Source organism: Watersipora subatra, chromosome 11 (assembly GCF_963576615.1).
Source record: "Watersipora subatra chromosome 11, tzWatSuba1.1, whole genome shotgun sequence".
In the NCBI taxonomy this organism is placed as follows: domain Eukaryota; kingdom Metazoa; phylum Bryozoa; class Gymnolaemata; order Cheilostomatida; family Watersiporidae; genus Watersipora; species Watersipora subatra.
The window spans coordinates 3,066,363-3,090,333 of record NC_088718.1 but is presented as its reverse complement, the minus strand read 5'-3'; the positions used below and the strand labels follow the sequence as shown (position 1 = coordinate 3,090,333).

Here is a 23,971-nt window from a genome sequence, read left to right as displayed (position 1 = left end):
TCAGCTTATCGTCATTAACAATATCATCGAAATAAGTATAGTCATGACAAAGTTCAATAGCGATAGTGACAGCGAGTCACACAAAATAGGTCCGGTTAGTGGGCCTGCATCAGCAGAACAATTAAGTAGCGCAGTCAGTGCTGAATCTAAGGCCATTGATAGCAATTCTGAGGAAAAACATCAGAGAAAATCAAATCGAGATAAAAAGCTAGCTTTAAAAGCTAAAGAGAACAAAGTTATAGAGTTATCACAACTACTGGTCAAAACCATAAGTAAGCAGTTGGAAGAGAATGAGAATGTTTTGGGAGAAGCTGATGCTCTTCCAGACGATCGTATAGATACATTTATGTCGTTAGTAGAGCAATGTACTATTTCTGTTACTGATATTTTTACCGAAATAAAGGTACTCAGTGATAATAAAGTAAATCCAACCACACAAACTCTGTTTGATCAATTCATTGCCGATATAGAGCTAGTGCAAAACTATTACAGTCAACGCAAAGAATCAGAGCTCAAGCTAGATGAGGAGCTAAAAGAAGCTGAACAAGCTGTAGAAGAAGCCAAGAAGAAATTACAAGAAGAGATGGAAGAGTTGGAAACTCGCATGGCTGCCCGCCGCGAAAGACTACAGGAGAGGTACAAAAGGTTAAACACCGAGCAGACGACACTCACCGGACAAAATTCTTCACAGAATAGTCTACCAGTAATTGCCGCACCTCCCACGAGATTTACAGATCCAGCACAAGCTACTCAATCAACCTCTCCACAGGCTGTTCTTCAACAGCATCCGACATGGCCCAAGAAAACGAGTGACTCTTTTACGAGAGACACAATTCCTGACCGTTTTGATGCAGATTCCAGACAATCAACACAGGGAGACTATCAAGCGTCTCATCTGGCACAGGAAATCACAGAGCATATGCTCGCATCATTACTTGCTCCACCTGAGCCGAATGTGTTCTCGGGAGATCCCTTGGAATACGCTGACTGGCGAGTAGCCTTTGATAGTCTCATAGACTCAAAACGAGGATCTCCCATAGAGAAGCTCCATAGACTAAAGAAATATGTAAGTGGCAATGCCAAAGAAGCCATATGTGGCTACTTCAGACTTCAAACAAAAGGTGCGTATGAAGAAGCCTTAGCTACGTTACACGAGGAGTTTGGTAGGGAGGATCTAGTAGAGAACAGCTTCCGGGACAAATTGGAAGGCTGGCCCAGAATCGCAAATAGAGATCATGACGCCTTAAAGAAATACTCATATTTCCTTAAGCAGTGCCTTGCTGCACAAAGAGTTATGCCTAACCTTCAAGCGCTCAACGACAAACGAGAAAACAAAAAGTACATAAAGGTTTTACCAGCTTGGCTGGTGAACCGCTGGACTTACTACGTCACTGACAAAGAAGAAAAGAAAGGATTTCCACTATTCTCTAAATATGTGGAGTTCATCTCTCATGAAGCAAGGGTGTCAAGTAATAATCTTCGAGACACAGAAGATGCTCAACCTCACCCTAAACCTACTCCTCCAAAAAGAGAGAGGGTTCGCAACTTACGCTTAAGCGCCAGTAAACTGAGTGACTGTACACACTGCCAGAAAGGTACACATCCTGTGGCAGAGTGCAGATCATTGGCAGCTAAAAGTGAACCGGAAAAAGAAAGGTTCATCAAAGAAAACAGGCTATGCTACGGTTGCTTGAAGTCTAATCACCTCAGCAAAGCTTGTCAAAATCGAGCAACTTGCACTAAATGTGGCAAACGTCACCCAACAGTCCTTCATAAAGATTTCCAAACCACGCAAGAAACATCTAGCAAGACCGAGACTGGTGCTTCTCGAACCAAACCGTCGACAAAGAAGCCCAACGGTGAAACCAAAAAAAACGTACACACTGTAAAACAAGAGAAAGGATCTAATCTGCTCAATATGATAGTGCCAGTCTATGTATCATCAGATAAAAATGAACAGCTTGTCTATGCGTTATTAGACACACAGTCTGACGCCAGCTTTATAACTTCTAGTCTGGCTAGTCAAATTGAACCCAGTTACACCACAGAGAAAATCACAATGGCCACACTGCACAGAGAGACAACACAAAGACTTAACCGCTACACCATTAGCGTTAGAGGTTATGGCTTACAAGACGCACAAAGGGTAGAAGTACGAGTTTACGAACAAAGTACAATACCGTGCAATAGAAATCAGATACCCAACAAAAAACATGTATCAGATATTCCACATCTGAAACACTTACAGCAAGAGATTCCCCCAAAAATGGATATACCGTTGGTATTCTTATCGGAGTAGACTGCGCTACAGCCCTTGCACCAAGAGAAGTCATTCTCGGAGAAGAGGGAGAAACATTTGCCATGCGTACAGTGTTTGGGTGGACCCTATGTGGTGAAGTGAAAAAATTTTCAACCAAGCATACAGTACACAGTATCCAATCAACTCAATCAAGCACAGAACGCTGCGAAACAATCAAAGGAGCATTACAGACCGATTTAACATCCCTTGAGATTCTAGAGAAAAGCTACGCTAAAATCGAAAACCCGCTGGAAGATGCTAACTGTCTCACCAACACAAAGATGTCACAGAATGACAAACAGTTTTTACGAATCTTAGAAACAAGAGCTAGAAAATTGGAGAATGGATCGTGGTGCTTTCCGCTGCCATTCAAAGATGAAACGCTGTTGCCTAACAACCGAGCTCAAGCAGAGAAAAGGTTCGAGCAACTAGCAAATAAGCTCAAAGGAGATGCAACATACAAAGAAGAATATGATCAGTTTATGAGAGAAATGATCGATAACGGGCACACTGAACTTGCACCTGATGAACCCGTCAACGGAAAAACATGGTATATCCCTCATTTTGGGGTGCGTCACCCCAGAAAGGATAAATTACGCGCTGTGTTTGATGCCAGCGCAAAGTACAAGGATCAATCGCTTAACGACCAGCTACACACAAGACCCGACATGATGAATAGTCTGGTAGGAATCCTCCTACGATTTAGAACAAAACGAATCGCTATATCATGCGACATCGAAAAAATGTTCTACAATTTCTTTGTAACAACAGACCACCGAGATTTTTTACGTTTCCTGTGGAAGGACGCTAACGATAGTATGGCCAACCCTCAGAAATACAGAATGACTCGACATCTATTTGGTGCAACTTCTTCTCCTGGGGTCGCCACCTTTGCATTACGAAAGATCGAGAAAGAATACAAAGAAGAAATGCCAATAGCTAGTAATTTCATTCTAGAGGACTTTTATGTCGACGACGGCATAACAAGTGTAGACACAGTAGAAGAAGCAGCAAACCTCATTCAAAACGCCATAGAGATATGTAGAAGAGCCAATCTACGCCTTCACAAGTTTCTAACCAACAACCACGAAGTATTAGCCAACATACCAGCATCAGAAAGAGTGAAGGAAGCCCAAAATCTGGATTTATTCAGAGACAAACTGCCCACCAAGAGGACCTTAGGCTTAGAGTGGTCGGTAGAAAATGACACAATACAATTCCAAAACAGCATGAAGTCTATGCCATCTACTAGAAGAGGGATCCTATCGGTCATATCACAACTTTACGACCCATTAGGGTTGCTAGCACCATTCATCCTTAAAGGACGACAAATATCTCAAAAGGCCTGTGGAGAAAAAGGCGAGTGGGACGCAGAAGTTTCGCCAGAACTGAAATCCGATTGGGAAAATTGGAAAAAGGAGCTAAGCAGACTTGAGAGCGTAAAAATAGAAAGATGCGTCGTACCGAAAGAATTTGGCTGCGTGACGCAAACCGAGATACACCACTTCTGTGATGCAAGCCTCAACGGTTACGGAGCCTGTTCGTATGTGAGGCTGGTGAACAACCGCAAGGAAGTCCACACAGCACTGTTGATGGCCAAATCACGAGTGGTTCCTCTCAAGCAAATAACAGTTCCAAGATTGGAGTTGCAGTCCGCCATTGAAACGGTCAAACTTAGCTTCATAATCAAGGCGGAATTGAAAGTTAACATAGACAAAGAATTTTTTTGGTCAGACTCAGCAATAGCTTTGGGCTACATCAAGAATAGTGAGGCTCAGTACCACATGTTTGTAGCAAACAGGGTAGAAGTTATTCGAAAGAATTCTAAAGTCGAACACTGGTCCCACGTACCTGGCAAGGAAAATCCAGCTGACATCTTGTCGAGGGGCGCAAGCCTCCTTGAATTGTTACAGTCTACTTGGTGGTCTGGACCAGAATTTCTGCGTAACTTGGACATCGCAGTGTACCTGGATGATAAGACAGGCAACGAGACCACAGCCGTAAACGATCCCAAAATCAAAAAGCCTTAGAACATTCTTAGCACAAACATCAATGTTGACAGTTTGGCTCCTTGTTTTGAGAGATTCAGTTCTTGGTTGAGACTGGTCAAGGCTATAGCAAATGCAAGAAAGATGCTGAGCGCCAAGAGCTTGAGTAAACCTGAGTTATTGCCAGCAGATACGCTACAGGCCGAAATCATCATAATCAAACTGGCATAATCTCAAGAGTAGAGTGCAGATATAAAACAGCTGTCTAAGTCAAAAGAAGTACACAAAGGGAGCAGCCTTCTAAATCTGAGGCCATATTTGGATGAAGACAGACTATTCTGCGTTGGTGGGAGAGCTAAACACTCTCTAGCGCTGACAGACAATGAAAAACACCCAATACTCATACTGAAAGCATCCGCAATCGCCAAATTACTTGTAACGCACTTCCATAAAAAATACACCATCAAGGACTGACCACTACCGTTGGCGCAATGAGAGGCGCCGGATACTGGATTACGGGTGCAAGTAAACTTGTGGGAAGCGTCATACACAAGTGTGTCCAATGCCAAGCTGCAAGAGGTCCACCAATAACACAACTGATGGGAGATTTACCCCAAACTCGTGTGGAGCCATCCCCACCGTTTACTCACGTCGGAGTAGACTGCTTTGGGCCATACACGGTGAAAGACAGACGTACCGAGCTGAAACGCTGGGGTCTGCTTATAACGTGTATGTACTCCAGAGCGGTGCATATTGAAATATTGGAGGCAATGTTAGCGGACAGTTTCATCAACGCCATAAGACGTTTCATTTGCATAAGAGGAGGCATTAAGACAATCTACTGTGACAATGGTACCAACTTCGTTAGTGCGGACAACGAATTGACAAAAGAATTTGTGACAATGAACTGTACACTGAAGGCGGCATTGAAGGACGAGATGATTGAATTCAAATTTAACGCGCCTGGTGCTAGTCATGCAGGCGGTGCATGGGAGCGCCAAATTCGAACCATAAAAGGAGTGCTCAATGGAATGATAACCACATACAAAGGTAGGATGACCACAGAATCATTAAGAACAGCGTTCTATGAATCAATGAGTACGGTAAACAGTCGTCCACTCACTGTGGACAACCTTTACAAACCAAACGAAATAGTAATCACACCAAATCATCTAATTACGATGAAACCTAGGCAAGCACCATTGCTGCCTGGAGAGTTCGACAAGCAAGGAATCTACGGTAGGAAGCAGTGGAGAAAGGTACAGATGTTTGCCGAGGAATTCTGGACCAAGTGAAAAGCCGGATACATCGCGAATATAACCAAGAGGCAAAAGTGGACACAAGTAAAGCGACAAATACAAGCAGGAGACTTGGTGCTCATCGTTGATGATTTCCAACCGCGCAATCAGTGGCTCAAGGCAATTGTCGAAGACACCATTAATGAAAAGAGCGAGTTACCCAAAAAAGCTAAAGTTAGAGTCGCAAGTCGTTACCTAGACAAATCCGGAAAGAGGCTAGAAAAGGTCACCATACTGGAACGCCCCATACAGAAATTGATTCTGCTCCTTCCGTCTGAATCAGAATAGTCATTTTGTAGCATTACAGTAGAGTACATTGTAGTTAGCATCATATTTTCATAGTAGCTAGTAGTAGTAGTCCAAGTTCGGTTCTGTTTTGTTATGGGTATCGTATCCACATTTTTTTTAATATACATTTTTGTGTATCTTTAGCATTAATATGTTTATCGTTTCATTAATTTTCCGTTATTATAGCAAAATTAGGTGGGAGTGTAATAAATATAATATAATTTTGAATCAGCAACACCCATGTTCCACTTATTTTCTAGTTACTAGTAGATTAGCAATATACAATAAATCATGCAAGTTCGTATTGGCTATGGGCTGGGATCAACCACTAATTGGTGTCATTGGAGGCCGGCTGTCAGTGTTGAGTTTGGGGCATTGTTCGTTGCCCGGCTGTTTGGCGGTCACGGCTGACAGCCCTTGTGCTGCCTGGACGCGATTGGCCGACTGGAGTGGTACCGTGATCTGTCAGCCAATGAGTCCAGTCCGCACCGTCAATTTTTATTGGCGCGCTCACCTTGGCGCGCTCTGTCAATACCGGTTAGTAGGTTTGAAGTATCACTAGAAATCAGTCGGTACAAATTCTACATTTACAATTTTACCTACTTTTCTAAATGTTGCTGCAATTTAAACCTATAAGAGAACAGAGAATTAAAGGTATGGATTTTATAGCAATATATTATATCAACAGTTGTGTACCTTTTATTACTCATTATTACATATTTTTATCCCATTCAATCTAAAGCATTATGTAATCACAATGTATTACACTATTTTAGATTTCACGGTGTCAATCAATAAACAGCAGTGAAAATTAATAGCCTCTCCAAGCTTCGAAATTGCAGTAGCCTACAACAATCTTTGAACAATCTATTAGATCGTAAACTGAACCTCCATTTCCTAAAAGCATGACGAAATTTGCTACACAATGCCACAGACTTGTGCAGTGAGAATTGAGTCAGCAGCTACTAATGAATACATTGAGGCTACAAGTCAGGATGATGTGCTGAGAGTAGTGATGCGGTACGTTAGGTTAGGCTGGCCAAGTAAGAAAAGGCAGTGTCAGGCTTTAGCAAAACCATATTGGCAGTTTAGGCTAGATATTAGTCTATATGAAGGGTTGCTGTTTTACGGTGATCGATTGATAATTCCCTCACAAAAGCAAGCTGAGTTCATTGATCGTTTGCATACCAGCCATCAAGGCATAGCTAGAACTCAACAGCGGGCTAGAACTGCTGTCTTTTGGCCGGGTATGTGTAATAGAATCATGGACAAAGTAGCGTCATGCAGCATTTGTAAGCAACACGACAACGCTCAATGCAATGCACCGTTGATTCCTGCCGAGATTCCCGAGTATCCATGGCAAACTATAGGCAGTGACCTTTTCCAGCTAGGTGAAAGTCATTATATACTCAATGTAGATTACTATTCTAAGTGGGTTACAGTCGCTAAATTAGACGATTTAACAAGCAAAGGTATCATAGCTGAGTTTAAGAAACAGTTTGCAGATTATGGTCAGGTTAGAACCATAAGATCTGATAATGGTCCGCAATATAGCTCTAGAGATTGTAAGGGATTTGCGGCTCAGTATGGCATTAGTCACATCACTTCTTCACCTGGTTATGCAAGGTCTAATGGTCAGGTGGAGAGGGCTGTTCAAATGGTCAAGCGACTCATGACTAAAGCAGTCGAAGATGGTCAGTGTTTCTGGAACGCATTGCAGATGCTGCAAAACACTCCTTTAGCCAGTAATCTGCCTTCTCCAGCTCAGCTATTACAAGGTAGGACTTTATTTGACGGCATTTCCACACAAGCCAAGTGTCTATTCCCTCGGGCTTACAATAGAGAAGAGGTAAGAGCTAATTTTGAAGCAAGACAACGTAATATGAAAGCCAACCATGATTCAAAGAAGACGCCAGAGAGAATAGTGCTTTCTGAGGGCCAGCCAGTGCGTTTTCGATCGCAAAAAGTGGGAGCCTGCAATCATAAAAGAACATCACTCTCAGGCTAGATCTTACTCATTAGAAAACAAAGCCACTGGAATTATCAACCGTAGAAATAGAGTGCACTTAAAGCCAGATCAGTCACAATTTACGGGTGAGTCTGAGGTTGTTAAGGATCCTGGACCGGTCATTGATCCTGGTTCCGAATCTAAACCCATCACAGAGACTGAGTTTAAATCAAGTCATCCCTGCCCATGTTTTGGTACTGTTGTTGATCACAACATGGCTTCGAGTGCTAAATCACCCGTTGGCAGTGGAGATTAGGCTCGAGTTGTGGGGTCACCTGCTGTCCGGCGGACGCGGTGCGGCAGGCCGGTTATGAAGCCTCTGAGGTTTCGTGATGAATTATGAAAATTTGAATCGTGGTAGCATTTATTTTGCATTTGTTGTTTTATAGTTATTTCGGTAGCCTATTAAACCTGGTCGGTTTTGTAAAATGTTTTAGTTTAGATAATAGCTTGAGCAACATCCATATATTAGAAAGAGAGATGTTATATTATTCATCATATGTGACCCCGGCCGTCAGAATGTACAATCGTGCGGTAATCGCATTGTTCACAATAGCACGCTAAGCGTGCTTTACGCTATTATATGACTCACCGTCACTATTTTAGTAAACAGTGGCTAATAGTGCATTCAACCCTGCTCTTTCACGTGGTCTTGTTTATTTTTGTGTCTGACCAATCATAAAGCCAGAGTTGCCATTTAACTATACCCATATCGGTGGTTGCTATGGAATTTTTCATAACCCAAGATCATAAATATAGGCTCTAACTGCGGGTGCACGCATGCATGTGGCTATTTCCTGTTTTAACTCTTCAGGCTAGAACAAAATAGAACCATCGCAAAAATTATGGCTAGTTGATGCTAGATGAGTGTTTCTACTTAGAATCTGAGTCAGCTGCCTCAGATCATAGTGAAAGCGATGATGAGGATTGTGATAATAGGGCAACCTTAGAAATACAGCTGCTTACGCAATATGTGGCTGCTAACGATAATGCGAATGAATTAAATCAAATTACAGAGAATAACGATCAGCCTATCAGTGCTGATAACATTCCCATTCTAGCTGTTGACATCAAACTAATAAGTGGGTTGGGTGCAAATGTATGGAATTATGAGCTAGTTTAATGTAATCTGAACAATTAAGCCTCATTAGAACTGTGTATCAAGAATTACCGAAAGAAACATTGGATATGGTTGTGTTGGGACAAATTGCCACTAGCATAACAAACAAACCCCTCCAATGCGCTACAATAAATCTCTGCAGCGTACTCGTGCTTACACTGTGTGAGTGTTAAACTACATAAAAAGAGCTTTAGATTGAATGGTCACTTGATGAGTTGGGTTGATATTTCCGCATCCTGATGCCCTCTGTTGTCACTTTTCATTGACCTTACCACGACCTTCTATATAGGTGGACAATTCTGAATACACTTCTTTTTTAAGTTATTGGACTGTCATTATATGCAGTCATAGCAATATAGCTTGATGAAAAGTGCCCAGTTTGAAGCATACCCTTTTGCTGAATATCTCCAGGACTGTGAGCTTTTAGCCACATATATTGTTAACCTTACCATGACCTTTGGGAGGTCAACCGTCAATCAAATTGGAATAAAAATGCAACGATCATCTTTTTCAGGGTGTTATGGTGGAGAATGCCAGGTTTCATCAATATAGGTTGAGATTAAGTGGTTGGTTGCTATGGCATTTTGATTTGTAAACAAACACCATGATTTACAGTTCATGAATCACCAACTTTATCCTGCTTAAACTCAAATCAACAGTTTTAGTTCATCACGAGACCTTCTCTACTAAATCTTGCATAACCTGGGCATAAATAACCCGATTTAAAAAAATTAAAATGCATTAAAATCCTCAGAATTTGCTGATTTTAAATCTTTAAATGACTCAAAAATGTGGGTTTAGCACGATTGTACATTCTGACTGCATGGGTCACATATTATAAATTTAGGAGTTGTGTCTCCTTGCCTATGTTTTAGTTCAATGACGTGAGGATCATGTGACGACGTTATGTCATCAGTTTCCATCTTGAAAATAAAACAATAAGCTTTGTTTTAATCAATCACGCTTTAATAAATACTATACTAATGAGAATCTTATGACACAGCATAACATAACAATCAGAGGGCACACAACAAAAACTCAATAATCCTAAGCAGCAGTGTGCTGCTCTCCAAATTATACCCTGACTCAAAACAAACCCAATAAATAGAGGCCTCCCTTTAGATTTAAATTAAATCACTAGGAAGTTCTACCTCGTCTGAGGTAAGAGTAGTGAATTGTATCTAATTGTTCTATCTTTTCATGCTTATAGAGCTTGTGTAAATAAAGAGCTATTATTCACCAGGCGCCTTTCTTGCAATAATTACAGTTGTGCATGAGAGCTATTACTCATTCGGTATAAGACAACTTGTACGCAGAACCCACTTGCAAGTGGCTAGTCAGCGCTGACTTCCACAGCAATATGTGCAAAAATCGTTCAACTCGTCAGCCCACTTTCCAGTGTACTAAGCAAGGTATGTCAATCCTACCTTTTTTGTACTCTAAAATAAGCATACGATCCAATTTTTTATTCGCAAACTTAAAGCGTACGAAATATTTTATTTTGCCGCTGCTTTCAAGGTGTGCCAGTTCTTAACGTTAAAGTGAAAGTAAAACCTTTATACTGTCGTCATGTCCGTCTAAACAGCCTTGACATAGTACGTAAGCAAATAAGAATTATGTTATTTGTTGTGACCACTCGTACATGCGTTGCTCTCTCAGGACTTTGCCTTATTGAAGAGCTCTTGTATATTTCGCTTTTTGCTCATGTGTTGATCAAACTCACCAACTAGAGATCTACGTAATGTTAAAATATGGCGGGCGCACTCACGGATCCGCCTTCGGCAGCTTCGAAGTCTAATGAGGAAAAGCTTTCGGAGGGCATTTTGCTGTTGTTGAAACCTTCAATAGAAAGTTTAGATGATAAAGTTGCCAAATTAAAGTATGGGTATATTAGTCTTACAGTTAATTGTAAATTTGTATGATGCACAGTCATCAGACTGTGCATCATACAAATTTCCTTACTTGGTTTCCGGTTCGCGCGTTTTGGGAGATAGTCGTGCTTTTCAGAGCTCTTCGAAGATTTCTAGATTTCTTTTTACAATTTCTCTCACATACCTTTTATTACCCCTTTTTATTATCCTTTATTTATCCTGATTTATATTTTATACTAACATAACACATTAAGGGTAGCTCGGCCGTTTCAGGCGCTACCAGGTATATGACACTGAGTGGGATCTTTTTAAATTTTAAGTCCCAAGTTTTTAATATTTATTACTAAACTCGGTGATCATCATGGCAGGTGGAAAACACACTGTAAGGAAAAAAGCCATGTCAACATCAGGTCCTGGCTGTGGTTATGCTAATGCAGAGCTGTGTGGCAAGTGTAAAAAAGCCATAGATGAAAGTTCAGGGTCATCCATTGAGTGTGAGATTTGCCATTTTTGGTTCCACGGTTTATGTGTTGATGTCCCTGAGAGTCTCTTGGATCTGTTGAGTACTAAAGGTTTGCACTGGTTCTGTGCAAGGTGTGATATTCATGCTGATAGGCTAGAGCAGATTGAGGTTAAAGTAGATAAAATACATGAACTTATTAGCAATTCAATAGATAGTAAGATCAATAACATTCAGAAAACATACGCTGAGGCAGTCTCCCAATTGGAGACCAACTCAGCAGTCATAGCCAAGGCAGCTAGTACCTCGATCAAAAAAGAGGAAACCGAGTCTAAGAACATTCGCGACAAAAATGTTGTTATCTTTGGTATACAAGAATCCAGTATTGATGAGACCATGGAAAGTGTTAAATCCATATTGGATGAATGTCACCTAACAACCACAGTAAACAAAGATTCTTTGTTCAGACTTGGTCAATATGACCAAAAGGAAAAAACTAATAAGTGTAGGCCCGTGAAACTGTGCACAGAAGGCAAACATAAAAAATGGGACATCTTGAAAGCCATTAATGATTTGAAAAAACCTGGGATCTTTGCTCGACTAGATTTAAATAAATCTGAACAAGAAGAGGATTTTCGTCTTCGACAAGAGCTAAAACAGATCAGGAGCAAAGAACCAACCAAGACTTTCAAAATCAAAAACAAGGAAATCGTGGAAGTAAGAAAATAACTGTAGTGTTAGCGAATTGCAGATCGGTTAAGGGGAAAATAAACGAGATTCAGGTTCTGTCTTACCAGCATGATATTCTTTGTTTAACAGAGACTCACTTGGACAGCTCAATTGATGATAATTTAATACTTTTCCACACTGATAAGCAAATATATAGACAAGATCGAAATCTTCATGGTGGTGGAGTCTTGGTGGCAGTAAATTCGGAGATTGATTCGAGATTGATTCCTTTGAGTTTGTCGATATACCCTGTTGAAGCTGTCGCAGTGCACATACCCAAGCAATCTATTTTTATTCTAGACTTGGTCATCGTATGCGTATATATGCCACCCGGGAACTCATCTAGATCTGTTGAAGGCCTGAATCAGCTTTTTGAGTTTGTTTTTTCACATTTTCCGTTATCACAGATATTAGTCATGGGTGATTTTAATTTTCCCGATATTGATTGGGAGTCTTATTCGACAAAAATAAGCTCAAACAATAAAGGTTGTCATCAAATTTTTTTGAACTGCTTGGCGGAGTATAATCTTAGACAAATGGTCAATAGGCCGACACATTTTAAAGGAAATATTTTAGACTTGGTCTTAACATCGGACTCAGAATTTATTGAAAAAGTTGAGGTTGTGGAACCTGGTCTGAGTGATCATTTTTTAGTAGAAGTTGAGCTCAACATATCAAAAACTGACAAGGTAGCTAGCAAAGATTTTTATTTTGTATATGAAAAAGCAGATACCATGGCAATCAGGAAATTTTTACTTCAAGCTTTGGAAGACATCAAGGACGCGATAAAAACAGGACACAATATTGACCAATTGTGGAATATTTTTGAGAAAGCCGTTAAATCTGCTGTCAGTGATTTTGTTCCTAAAAAGACAATAAAACAACGAAATAACAGGGAACCAGTATGGTTCAACTCTCAGGCACGTAAGGCTGTGTGCAAACAACGAAAACTATACAATAAGTTTAAAAAAACACACTCTCCTGACTTGATGGCCGAATACAAAATTATGAGACGCGAAAATAAAAAGATGTTTCGCAAAATTGAGCAGGATTATTATAATCGAGTTTTGTACGAACCACTCCGGGCTGGCATAAGCAAACCTTTTTTCTCTTTTATGAGGCGCACTCAGGGTCGCAAGAACAGCCCCTCCGCCCTACTAGCTAATATGCAATCAGAGTCGGAGATGGTTAATAATTTTAACATGTTTTTTCAAAGTGTTTTCACAAAGGCAGATGAATTTTTTCCTGAATACGATTTACCGGATACCAGCACCAGTCCAATAATAGTCACTTGTGAGGGCGTGGAGAAAATGATCGTAGGTCTTGTAAAGGGCAAAGCCCCTGGGCCCGACGGCTTAAGAAAAGAGGACTTCATGGTTGACGTCAGCACAGTGTCAGCAATGCTCACACTGGTTTACCAATACTCTTTGAATACCGGAAGTTTACCTTCTGCATGGAAATTAGCCAATGTCACACCAGTTTATAAAAAAGGCGATAAGACTCTCGCCGGAAATTATCGCCCTGTCTCACTAACATCAATAGCGTGCAAGATGCTTGAACACATCATTTTGAGCTATATCAATAAGAGCCTAAATCTTTCCTCGCATCAGCACGGCTTTAGGCATGGACTGTCGTGTACCACTCAACTGGTCACTGTTGTCCATGATCTTATGGATGCAAATAATGAAAATCAGCAAATACACGCTGCAGTTCTTGACTTTTCGAAGGCCTTTGATAAGGTATCACATTCTCTGCTTATAGTTAAACTTTTAGGTGCTGGGGTCCATCATTCGATTGTTTATTGGATTCAAAATTTTTTAAGCAACCGATTTCAAAAAGTTATTATAAACGGTCATGCATCAGCACCCTTAAAAGTCCACTCTGGAGTGCCGCAGGGCTCCGTTTTGGGGCCCACACTCTTTTTAATATATATTGACAATGTCGGATCAGTTTTAAAACACTCCACCATCAGACTGTTTGCTGATGACGCTCTTCTGTACAGTCGAATTGATAATCACCATGATTGCATAAATTTTCAGTCTGACCTCACTGCCTTGGAAAATTGGGCCTCTGAGTCCAAAATGATTTTTAATGTAACAAAGTGTCAAATTGTAAATTTTAATTTCACGTCAGACTCTGGCGTCCCAGCTAAGTACAACCTTTATAATACCAATCTGGAAGTTGTGGATAGCTTTAAATATTTGGGCGTGATTATTACAAATACATTGAGCTGGGACCACCATATAACATCGATTTGTACCAAAGCATTACAAACCTTGGGAATGATAAAACGGGTTCTTTTTAATGCTCCTAATAAAGTAAAGAAAATCGCATATTTGACTTTATGTAGACCCGCCTTGGAGTACGCTTGTGAGGTCTGGGACCCTTTTTTAGTCAAACACATATCTCAAATTGAATTTATACAAAGAAGAGCCGTGAGATTTATATGTAATTTGAAAGGAGTTGCTAGTGTAACGGAAGCTCGAGAGAATATCCAGTTGGAAGTTTTAGAGATCAGAAGAAAACGAGCAAGACTCAACCTTTTAATAAACATTTTATCTAATAGCACACACTCAGCGCTAATTGAAAGTTTTAATTTTTTAATGTCCCAACCACACCAGTATGACACCAGATCATCTCGGTCTAACGCTCCAAAGGCAATCGCCTGCAACACAAACACATATTTTAACAGCTTCATTCCACGAACTTCTCGGGATATTAGATTGGGAGATCATTAGAACAGGAAAGTTTTATTAATTGATGTTTTAAATTCACTTGTTCAAATAGATAAATTTTTATTCTTATACAATCTATGCAAACGGTCTCCACTTCCTCCTTTTGAGGTCTCGAGACTCTTTTTAATCAGAATCAGAATCAGAATCAGACAAAATGTGAAACTGATCGTCTGAAAATATAGATCTGCAAAGATTGTATCATGAGTTTTTAACGTAGTACTAGCCTGCAGTTTTAACGTTCATAATTGAGGTACAGGGAAATTTTTTGCAAAGTTATTTAAGTCCACCAACTTTCATGACTCAGCTTAGTAGAAAACTTGTTGAGTTTTTATCATGCACTCGATCTTTTCTATTGCTCCGTCATTTTTGACAAAGTAATCATGTGCATTTTTGGATGTGTTAGAAACTAGTTGGGAGAAAAATTAAACAGCTATGAATTAATAAAATTGATTATTACAAAGTGTAGTTGTAATTTGATAATTTTTTTAATTAAACAGTGTCATATATAATGTTGGGTGTGAAATATGCGTAAAGTAGCTAACACCTACAGGCTTTGTATTTTATTTATATGTGAAAGTGTAAAAAAGTTTTGATATATGAAGAAATGATGTCCATATTTGGAGACTCATCTTGGTGCTCATGCCATTCTGTTCAAAAAAGATTGGCATTTATCGTAGTCAATGTTGACATTTGATATCTTAATTGCTCATTCATTCTACACATGCTTGAATCAACTATCAGCATACATTCTTATTAAAAAGCAGAATAGTTTTAATATACTTTTAGCATTGAACTACAATTGTTTTACATAATTTTTGCTCAATAAATACCGTAGTACATTGTTTGGCGAATCCATAAGTCGTCTAATGTGATTAAATACATGTAATCTACTTCAATCAGCATAAAAACGAACCATTCCCATGTTTTCATCTGACTTAAAATAAGTGGCTTTCTAGTCAGTTAATTACTATAGAGTGACTTCTTTACTATCAAACCACATACTGTCTAGCAAGTAACTTGCTTGTAAAATTACAACTTTATTTAAGCTAAGCCATTTCATGTAAATTGAATACGAAATAGAACTTTGTAATTCAATGCATTTTTTGTTTTGTACAGTCATAACTTTAGGTGTCGTCAAGTCACACACTTAGTCTACTTACTTGAATTGTTGTTGGTAGCAATGCATACATCATGTAGCAAAAGAATAAAACTAAAGTGGTTATCAACAGATTTTTTCAGGCAGAACTGAGCTGTTGCAGTCGTCAAATACCAATTTTCAAAATAAAAGCAGCTCTTTGTTGATTCATTGACTGAGCTGTAAAGTTGTGCATTAGGCAGCCTGCAGATTGCATTGCGTTATGGCTAAGCCTATGGCATGACGCCAAACAAAAATATGCATGCAATGCAACAATCAGTTTGCTGATCGACAGTTTGCCCTCTTGCTGTTTATGTACAGCAAGAGGGCAAACCTTTAGCTGTCTTTTACATCCTCATATGTACACATAGCTGCTGCAAAGAAGTTGTAATAAGAAAAAGTTATTAAAAAACATGAAGTAATTTATTCAGAATGCCGAGTAATCTATTAGAAGAAGCCATTTGTAAATTATATATTATTACTATACATTGTTAATTATTATTGTTATGTATTTGTAAACTCAAATAACTCATGTAGTGGGGCTCTTGTACTGTAGGTAGTTATTATTCCAATAGATATTAAAAGTGTATGTTTGACATAGAGTGTATACATATCATTGGTTTGCAAAAGCAAATAAAATTGAACAGATCAGCTCCCAGATTTTCTGCATATATCAAAGCTGTTGTATATTAGAGTGAATATTTTTCTTGAGAATCCACTATTTCATTCCAAAGTTTCAAAAATTTATGATAAATATTGTATTAAATAAATAATTACATTAAAACTAGCACATTATATGAAATTATGTAATAACTAAGTTAAATAAATTATATGTAAGGAACTGAATTAATAAATAAATAATCAATAAAAATGGTTTGTATTGTCACTATGCTTTCACATTATAAACTAGCTAATCGAGGTGTAGCCTAGGGGATATTGTAGATGAGCAAAGTGTAGGCAAATGTGGCAATGAAGACACAAAATCTGTTCAAGTGGGGCTACATAAGTCTTGATTTATCACAGCTTATTTATATTTTTTTAATTTTCTCTGTTATTGCTTATTCTTCATTGTCACTCATCAGGCTCTTCTATGCATCACTTTCACATTCCAAAAACTGTATTTATTTTTGTAAAAAATTGATTTAAGAATGTTTGCTCATCCCCACATCCAAAACGACCTGGAAGCATGTATGTACCTAATTTTTGTGTAATAATAATAATAATAGTTTACTTTACTTACTTGAATTGGTGTTGGTAGCAATGCATACATCATGTAGCAAAAGAATAAAACTAAAGTGGTTATCAACAGATTTCCTCAGACAGAACTGATCTGTTGCAGTCGTCAAATACAAATTTCCAAAATAAAAGCAGCTCTTTGTTGATTCATTGACTGAGCTGTAAAGTTGTGCATTAGGCAGCCTGCAGATTGTGTTGCGTTGTGGCTAAGCATATGGCATGACGCCAAACAAAAGTATGCGTGCAATGCAACAATCAGTTTGTTGATCGACAGTTTGCCCTCTTGCTGTTTATGTACAGCTAGAGGGCAAACCTCTAGCTGTCTTTTACGGCCTCATATGTACACATAGCTGCTGCAAAGAAGTTGTAATAAGAAAAAGTTATTAAAAAACATGAAGTAATTTATTCAGAATGCCGAGTAATCTATTAGAAGAGGCCATTTGTAAATTATATTATTACTATACATTAAAAATTATTATTGTTATGTATTTGTAAGCTCAAATAACTCATGCAGTTGGGCTCCTGTACTGTCGGTAGTTATTATTCCAATAGATATTAAGAGTGTATGTTTGACATAGAGTGTATACATATTATTGTTCTGCAGTCAAGACCCGATGCAAAAGCAAATAAAACTGAACAGATCAGCTCCCAAGTTTTCTGCATATATCAAAGCCGTTGTATATTAAAGTAAATATTTTTCTTGAGAATCCATTATTTCATTCCAAAGTTTCGAAAATTTATTATAACTACTATATTAAATAGAAAATTACATTAAAACTAGCGCATTATATGAAATTATGTAAAAACTAAATAAAATAAATTATATGTAAGGAACTTAATTAATAAATAAATAATCAATAAAAATGGTTTGTATTGTCACTAACTATGCTTTCACATTAGAAACAAGCTAATCGAGGTGTAGCCTAGGGGATACTGTAGAAGAGCAGAGGCAGGTAAATGTGGTGACAAAGACACAAAATTGGTTTAACTGAGTATTAATTTATCACAGCTTATTTATATTATTTTGTTTTTATTTTTACTGTTGTTATTGTTTATTCTCTATTGTCACTCATCAGGCTCTTCAATGCATCACTATCACATTCCAAAAACTGTATTTACTTTTGTAAAGAATTGATTTAAGAATGTTTGCGCATCCACACATCCAAAACAATCTGTGAACGCGTATGTACCTAATTTTTGTGCTGTATATCCAACAGAAGCCAGAACTGCTTGGAAATTTATGCGTAGACTTTTGACATTTCAGTAAAAATGTTAAAAATAATTTTCCAAAATTTTTCACGTTCTTTTTAATTTAGTTTCAAATAAATTCAAATATATTGTTAATCTTGGTTAGCGAATCTAAATATTTTTTATTCTTCATTCTGTAAATGCCAGTTTCACCATTATTTTTATTTTAATTAGTTAATCATTATTGACAAAAATAAACTACTGTTTTGTCATTCATGACTTATAAATTTACCCATATATTCGGGACTTGTTGGATGGTAGTTTTCTTTGCCAATGCTATCGATCGATTTTGTAACTTAGCTGTCTATTTATAAAGCTCATTGATCATACACAGATATGTTACAAAAAAAATTTATTTCTTTTTCATCACAACATTTTACTGCATTGTATAATTGATGCTAAAAGAATGAGAGCCAGTATGCTATAATTTCCTCTAAACACAAGTAGGTAAGAATCGTTTTAGATTCACAACTTGTCTGGTAATAATCTTTTTCCCTGCTATTTTTAACTCTTAGTTGTTTGCCATCACTGTTGGTTACCACTCCTATCTTCCTATTCTATCTTCCTTACCCGTGTGAAACACGCTGAATATGCTTGTATATGTTACAAAAGTTCTGTAACATATCCTTGTTTATGTCACAATTGTTTTTCTCTCAGTAGTCACTCTGTTGTATCACCTCTGACTTTGAGTGTTATATTTACACACCTACCAAGATACAAATTAGCCTCATAATAAAAGCACTGCTATGTAGTTTCTGCTTACAAATTTGGGATAAATCTACATTAAAAGATAGTGTAAAGTATACATTTAGACGTACATGTTGTAGTTCCTCATAAACCAATTTATGTGGGAGTTCCTTTAATGTAACAGTTCACATTTTAATACATTGGACAGCGCATAAGGGTAACGCAATCAAATTCTTTATATCCTTCAAACATAATCTTTGGAGGTTAATCAACACACTTTCTAGGCAGTTTTATTTAATTTGTTTAATTTTTTTTCATCAAGGTTCATTTGTTGATTTTAATATATTTGCTTAATTTATGGATGTATGTATATATATATATATATATATATATATACACATCCATTCGAAATAGATTGATAGACACAGGAAAAAAAAGAAAATAAAACGACATCGGCTAAGTTCAAGGCAAAATTCACTACAAGTTGAGATTTGACTGCTCCTTTAAAATCCTAAATTCTTTTGAGTTTAATCTGATTAAATAATTTTAAAGGATTTGCCTTACAGGAGCAGCCAGGCAGAGCTGAATTCAAGCATATCCCATGTTGGTGAAGGTGAGTTAGCGTTCTGCTTTAAAAGACAACACCAGAACTTGGTATCTGATATTGTTGCACAAAAGCATAAGCATTCATTTCAATGAGAAATAGAATATGTTTGAGTTATTCTATGAATGAATACAGCTAAGCTTAAAGAATCAGGTTTAGAGTTGGTGTAATGTATATGTCGGCTAAGCATATAGGTTCACTGTGATCTGGTGTCCACACATCCTAATAAGTTTTATTTTGGTTATACCAGTATGCTTTGCACTCCCATGCACGGTGAGGTATCGTGATGAGTAATAAGTATGTACATAATTAATTTGTGACAAGGTTAGGTGGCTGAGTGGTGTAGGGGTGAGTGCGCCGGTCTTTAACTCGGAGTATCTGAGTTCAATTCCCATGCAGAGCAGTTTTTTTCTAACGCTTTTGGCGTGGCTGCGGACAGACGGACGAACTGTGCTCTTACAGTAAAGATTCCATGCTTCAAATTGATTCAGAGTTGTCCGCTGCCAATGAATAAGCACCTTACCATTTCAACTATTGGGAAAAAGCACTATAGCTCTTTCCAAGATTCGCGATGTATACCTCAGAATGTTTAAAGTAGACTAGCTTTTACGTCACGGTCGCTTTTCAATTCACGTATAATCAACTAGTACTGCAAAGCAAATATTTATTCAGGCTTCCTCATACGAGCAGCCCACTCTTGGCGTGTAAATGTTAATGTAAAGGCAAAAGGTCAAGCAGAAACAGTGGCCGTAAAACGCTTCGCAGCAGCAACCCATGCTGCGAATTCTAGTTGTGCGCTGAAATTTTTTTGCTTCGAATGTGAAGAGCTTACTCGAGTATTATCGATTTTGATCAATCAGCAGTGAGTGTTTCTGTAATGTCGAAGTACGCTCACATCGAATGCCTTCACACAAATTTAGTGAAGCATAATGGCGTTGATTGCGCTCAGATTTTACCGTTTTTGTGATTTGGAGTGAGAGCAACTCCGAACCCATTCAAAGCGTAAAAAGGCTGTGATAGTATTATGATGCTTATCATTGCAGGCCTACGAGGTATTGCTGATCATCTCCCTAATGCATCCAATTTAGATCCACATATTAAAAGACTGACAAATGCTCGACGGAAGGTCAACATGATCAACAGCATTCTTACCAACTGTCAGGTGAGCAATAACTTGTACCAGTTCATAGGTCTGTGATCCTGACTCTTCATCTCTCTCCTATCTCTGACTCTCTGTCACCAATCTCAACCCAGAATAGACTGATAACCCTCCATGTAGGTGAATAATAATATTTGTTTGAGCTATTTTCAGTCACAGCATTTTTATATCAGCGGGTTTAAAGTTAGATAAATGTGTCGACACTTTGCTTCATATAATATAGATTTTTTTCAAGATAAGTTGTTGGTAGTTGTCAACTTTTGCATGTTGACTGTTAATAACTGCTATTATGCTGTACTGTTGTTTGTAATTGTCATCTGCTATGTGCCAGTAGTAGATAACTGAAGGACTGGGCAGCATTTTTTGTAGTTGTCAAGTGCTGTTTGTTGGCAGTTGACAACTCCAATTTTGGGCCTTATTACTGTCAAAGAATCATTCCATCTGATTTGTCAGATTTTAAACCAATTTTGACTTGCAATAAAATTCACATTACAGTTATTTGGTATCAAAATATTCACTATGTCTTACTCTGTTGTGTTGTAGGTGCCAAATACGTGGAAATGTGATTACAAGCCCTTAAAAGCTCAAAAACGAAAAGCCGCCGTAGATTGGAATCTCTTTATTTATCTGACGTTGTCATTACAGTTTGGTTATCGTCTTGTCACGTATGTTCTCACGTGAGTTGAAAGGCCAATGAAAAGCTCACTATAAAACATATCGTAGCACTAGTTTATGACAAACACTTCGGGTTTTACCGAAGTCCCGTATTAAATATAGATGCTCGCTACTTTACAGTTTTGTTTTGGCTTGATCTAATCGTCAAGTCGTAATTTGATCACGTGATCCAATACTTCGCAAATAATTTTTGCAGCACTTTTCGATTATCACAAGTAACCAACAGGCTCGTCATGATTATCAGACAATGATATGTACTCCTTCGAGCTAAGGTTAAAAAGTTTAACGATTTTTTACGGTAAGTTATAAGATATCAGAGCTAAAAGTGACAGCATTACAATGACGATAAAACAGACGCGTAAGAACAATAGACATAGTTTTATTGAATGCGTGAAGTATATTTGTGAAAATATTTCGACGAATGAGGTTGCATGAATGTGTAAACAAAAACCATCCTGTAACAACTACGTCCCATTTGAGCTGTTTTTGAAAGCGAATCCAAACTACGGCAGTCTCGTGTGGCTGCGATTAACTGTTCGTTTTTGAGCTTTTAAGAGCTTGTAATCACATTCCCATATGTTTTGCACCCACAACACAACAGAGTAAGACATGGTGAATCTTATGATACCAAATAACTGTAACGTGAATTTTGTTGCAAGTCAACCTTTAAGAAAGCTTAGTTTGAGTTTCTCTATTTGAGAAGTTTGGAAATCAAATATTGTTATCAGTCAAATTCACAAGACGTGATATCCGTTTGCAAATGACTAACATCTTGTTGGCAAGCTGGTATCCCATTTTAGAATATGAAATGCAAAGTTTGTAGTGACTATCTGGGTTGAAGAATCACACTGAACAAATATTTTTGTTGTTTGTGTATTTATTCATGTGAATGACCTTCACTAAGTTTTTTTTGTCATATAAATTAACACAAAAATCTTTTATTGTTTTAGTTTCTGTACCTTATGATAGTTTATTAAATAAAACGCCATCATTTTGTGGTCTTCACCTCATTCGCCGAATTGAGTGCAAATTCTTCGAACCTGCTGATAGTTCCAATTTGAGTTTTTCTTTCGGTCTGAAAACCTTTCATTATGTAAGAGGCTTTATTGAAGCTGCAGCTTTAGTTAAAAATTGTAGAGTTGGAGATCAACCTTGCATTCATTTTCTTTTACCTTCACAAGAATAAGTGTTTTGTTATTTTTAGGAGAGATTGAGAAAGTTACATGCAAGCATACATAAGGATGGCTATAGGAAAGAGCAGGCATTAAAGCAAAGCCTAGCAAAGAAGCATTCTGTTCAAAAGCAGGAGTCGTCTTCTGTTGAGACTGATGCTAACACAAATTCTTCAAGTGAGTCATCACACTCACAGGAAGTGCCATCGCCTAAGGCTGTTACAGATTCACAGGAAGTGGCCTCTGCAAAGGAAGTAGATACGCAGGAACAGTTGCAGTCAGAAGGAGCAACAACCTCACAAGGGGTGACAACTTCAGAAAAAGATTTGGAGCCTTCTGAAAAAATTGAACAGCCACAACCATTGTCGGCCGAAGTTGAGGTTGCTTTATCTGTTAATGACAAATCAGAACAAGCTGCTGATTCAACTGTCCAATTAAATGAAGCTGAAACGAGCCAATCCTCCCTTGAAACAGAAAAAATAGCAGATGAATCAGTTTCAACTAGCGATGACTTATAGAGATAGGATGCCATGTCATGCTTATAAAAACTATTCATCTGAATTGAAATGATTAGTTATACCTTGATTTTCTCTGGGAAACATTTATTGAATACTCATTTTAGGTTGCTCAGATTTCATTAATTAAATTTCTAAGCTCGTTATCACTGACATTAATCAAGGTAGAAATGCTGAATAGTTTTATAGCCCTGCTTCCTTCTCTGAACGCATTTTGATATCAATCTATCAAATCAACAATAAGATCTCTATTATTGATGTTCTATACAAAGGTAGGACCATAATAGTCTTGCTGCTGCTTAACCCTCTCACTGTTTGCTTTTTGTTATATACGTACGATCTAGAGGTCAAAAACATGACTTGTACGAAATAATATGCATCCAACATAGACGCAACACGATGAAGAGAAGGCTCTATGGTTTAGTTGCCAGTGCAAAATTTGGATTTTGATCGCTATACTAGTGAATCTACATGTAGGTTGGTGAATGCACAACATCACACAACGAATTTGTTAGTCATTGTGGATTTTCAGCACCAGCGCATCCAAAGTTTACTAAGGGCTACCGGAGTTATACTTTCCTTATCGATGGTTTGTGGCAAGAGGGGATTACTTTATACAGAATTATGATTGCTCGTTTCTTAAATGCAAATGGGGTTCTCAATGTGAAGCAATAGATATGCTGCTTGAGCGGTTTTTATAGACTTCATCTAAAATTGACTCAGCAACATCGATTCCATTTCTTC

The 23,971-nt window shown here is 38.0% G+C and overlaps 4 protein-coding genes across 5 annotated transcripts in view; 3 read left to right on the top strand and 1 right to left on the bottom strand.

Annotated features, from left to right (window-relative positions):
• Positions 1-10,659, bottom strand: part of LOC137407731 (THO complex subunit 6 homolog) — a 40,982-nt gene extending 30,323 nt beyond the window's left edge. The window contains exon 1 of one of the 2 annotated variants that reach the window (XM_068094113.1): positions 10,556-10,659. The gene's annotated coding sequence lies outside the window, so the exon portion shown is untranslated. The other variant, XM_068094112.1, reaches the window with a different exon arrangement.
• Positions 44-4,329, top strand: LOC137408710 (uncharacterized). The gene is made up of 2 exons (XM_068095286.1): positions 44-2,120; positions 2,249-4,329. The coding sequence occupies exons 1-2, from the start codon at positions 44-46 to the stop codon at positions 4,327-4,329; spliced, it is 4,158 nt and encodes a 1,385-aa protein (XP_067951387.1).
• Positions 4,779-5,582, top strand: LOC137408709 (uncharacterized). Its single transcript, XM_068095285.1, has one exon. The coding sequence runs from the start codon at positions 4,779-4,781 to the stop codon at positions 5,580-5,582; it is 804 nt and encodes a 267-aa protein (XP_067951386.1).
• Positions 10,660-10,741: 82 nt separating the features above from the next.
• On the top strand, positions 10,742-23,631 carry LOC137407732 (uncharacterized). The gene is made up of 4 exons (XM_068094114.1): positions 10,742-10,880; positions 19,669-19,715; positions 20,750-20,868; positions 22,745-23,631. Exons 1-4 carry the CDS (start codon positions 10,753-10,755, stop codon positions 23,228-23,230), a joined length of 780 nt encoding a protein of 259 aa, XP_067950215.1. The 5' UTR covers positions 10,742-10,752; the 3' UTR covers positions 23,231-23,631.
• The last annotated feature ends 340 nt before the right edge of the window (positions 23,632-23,971 follow it).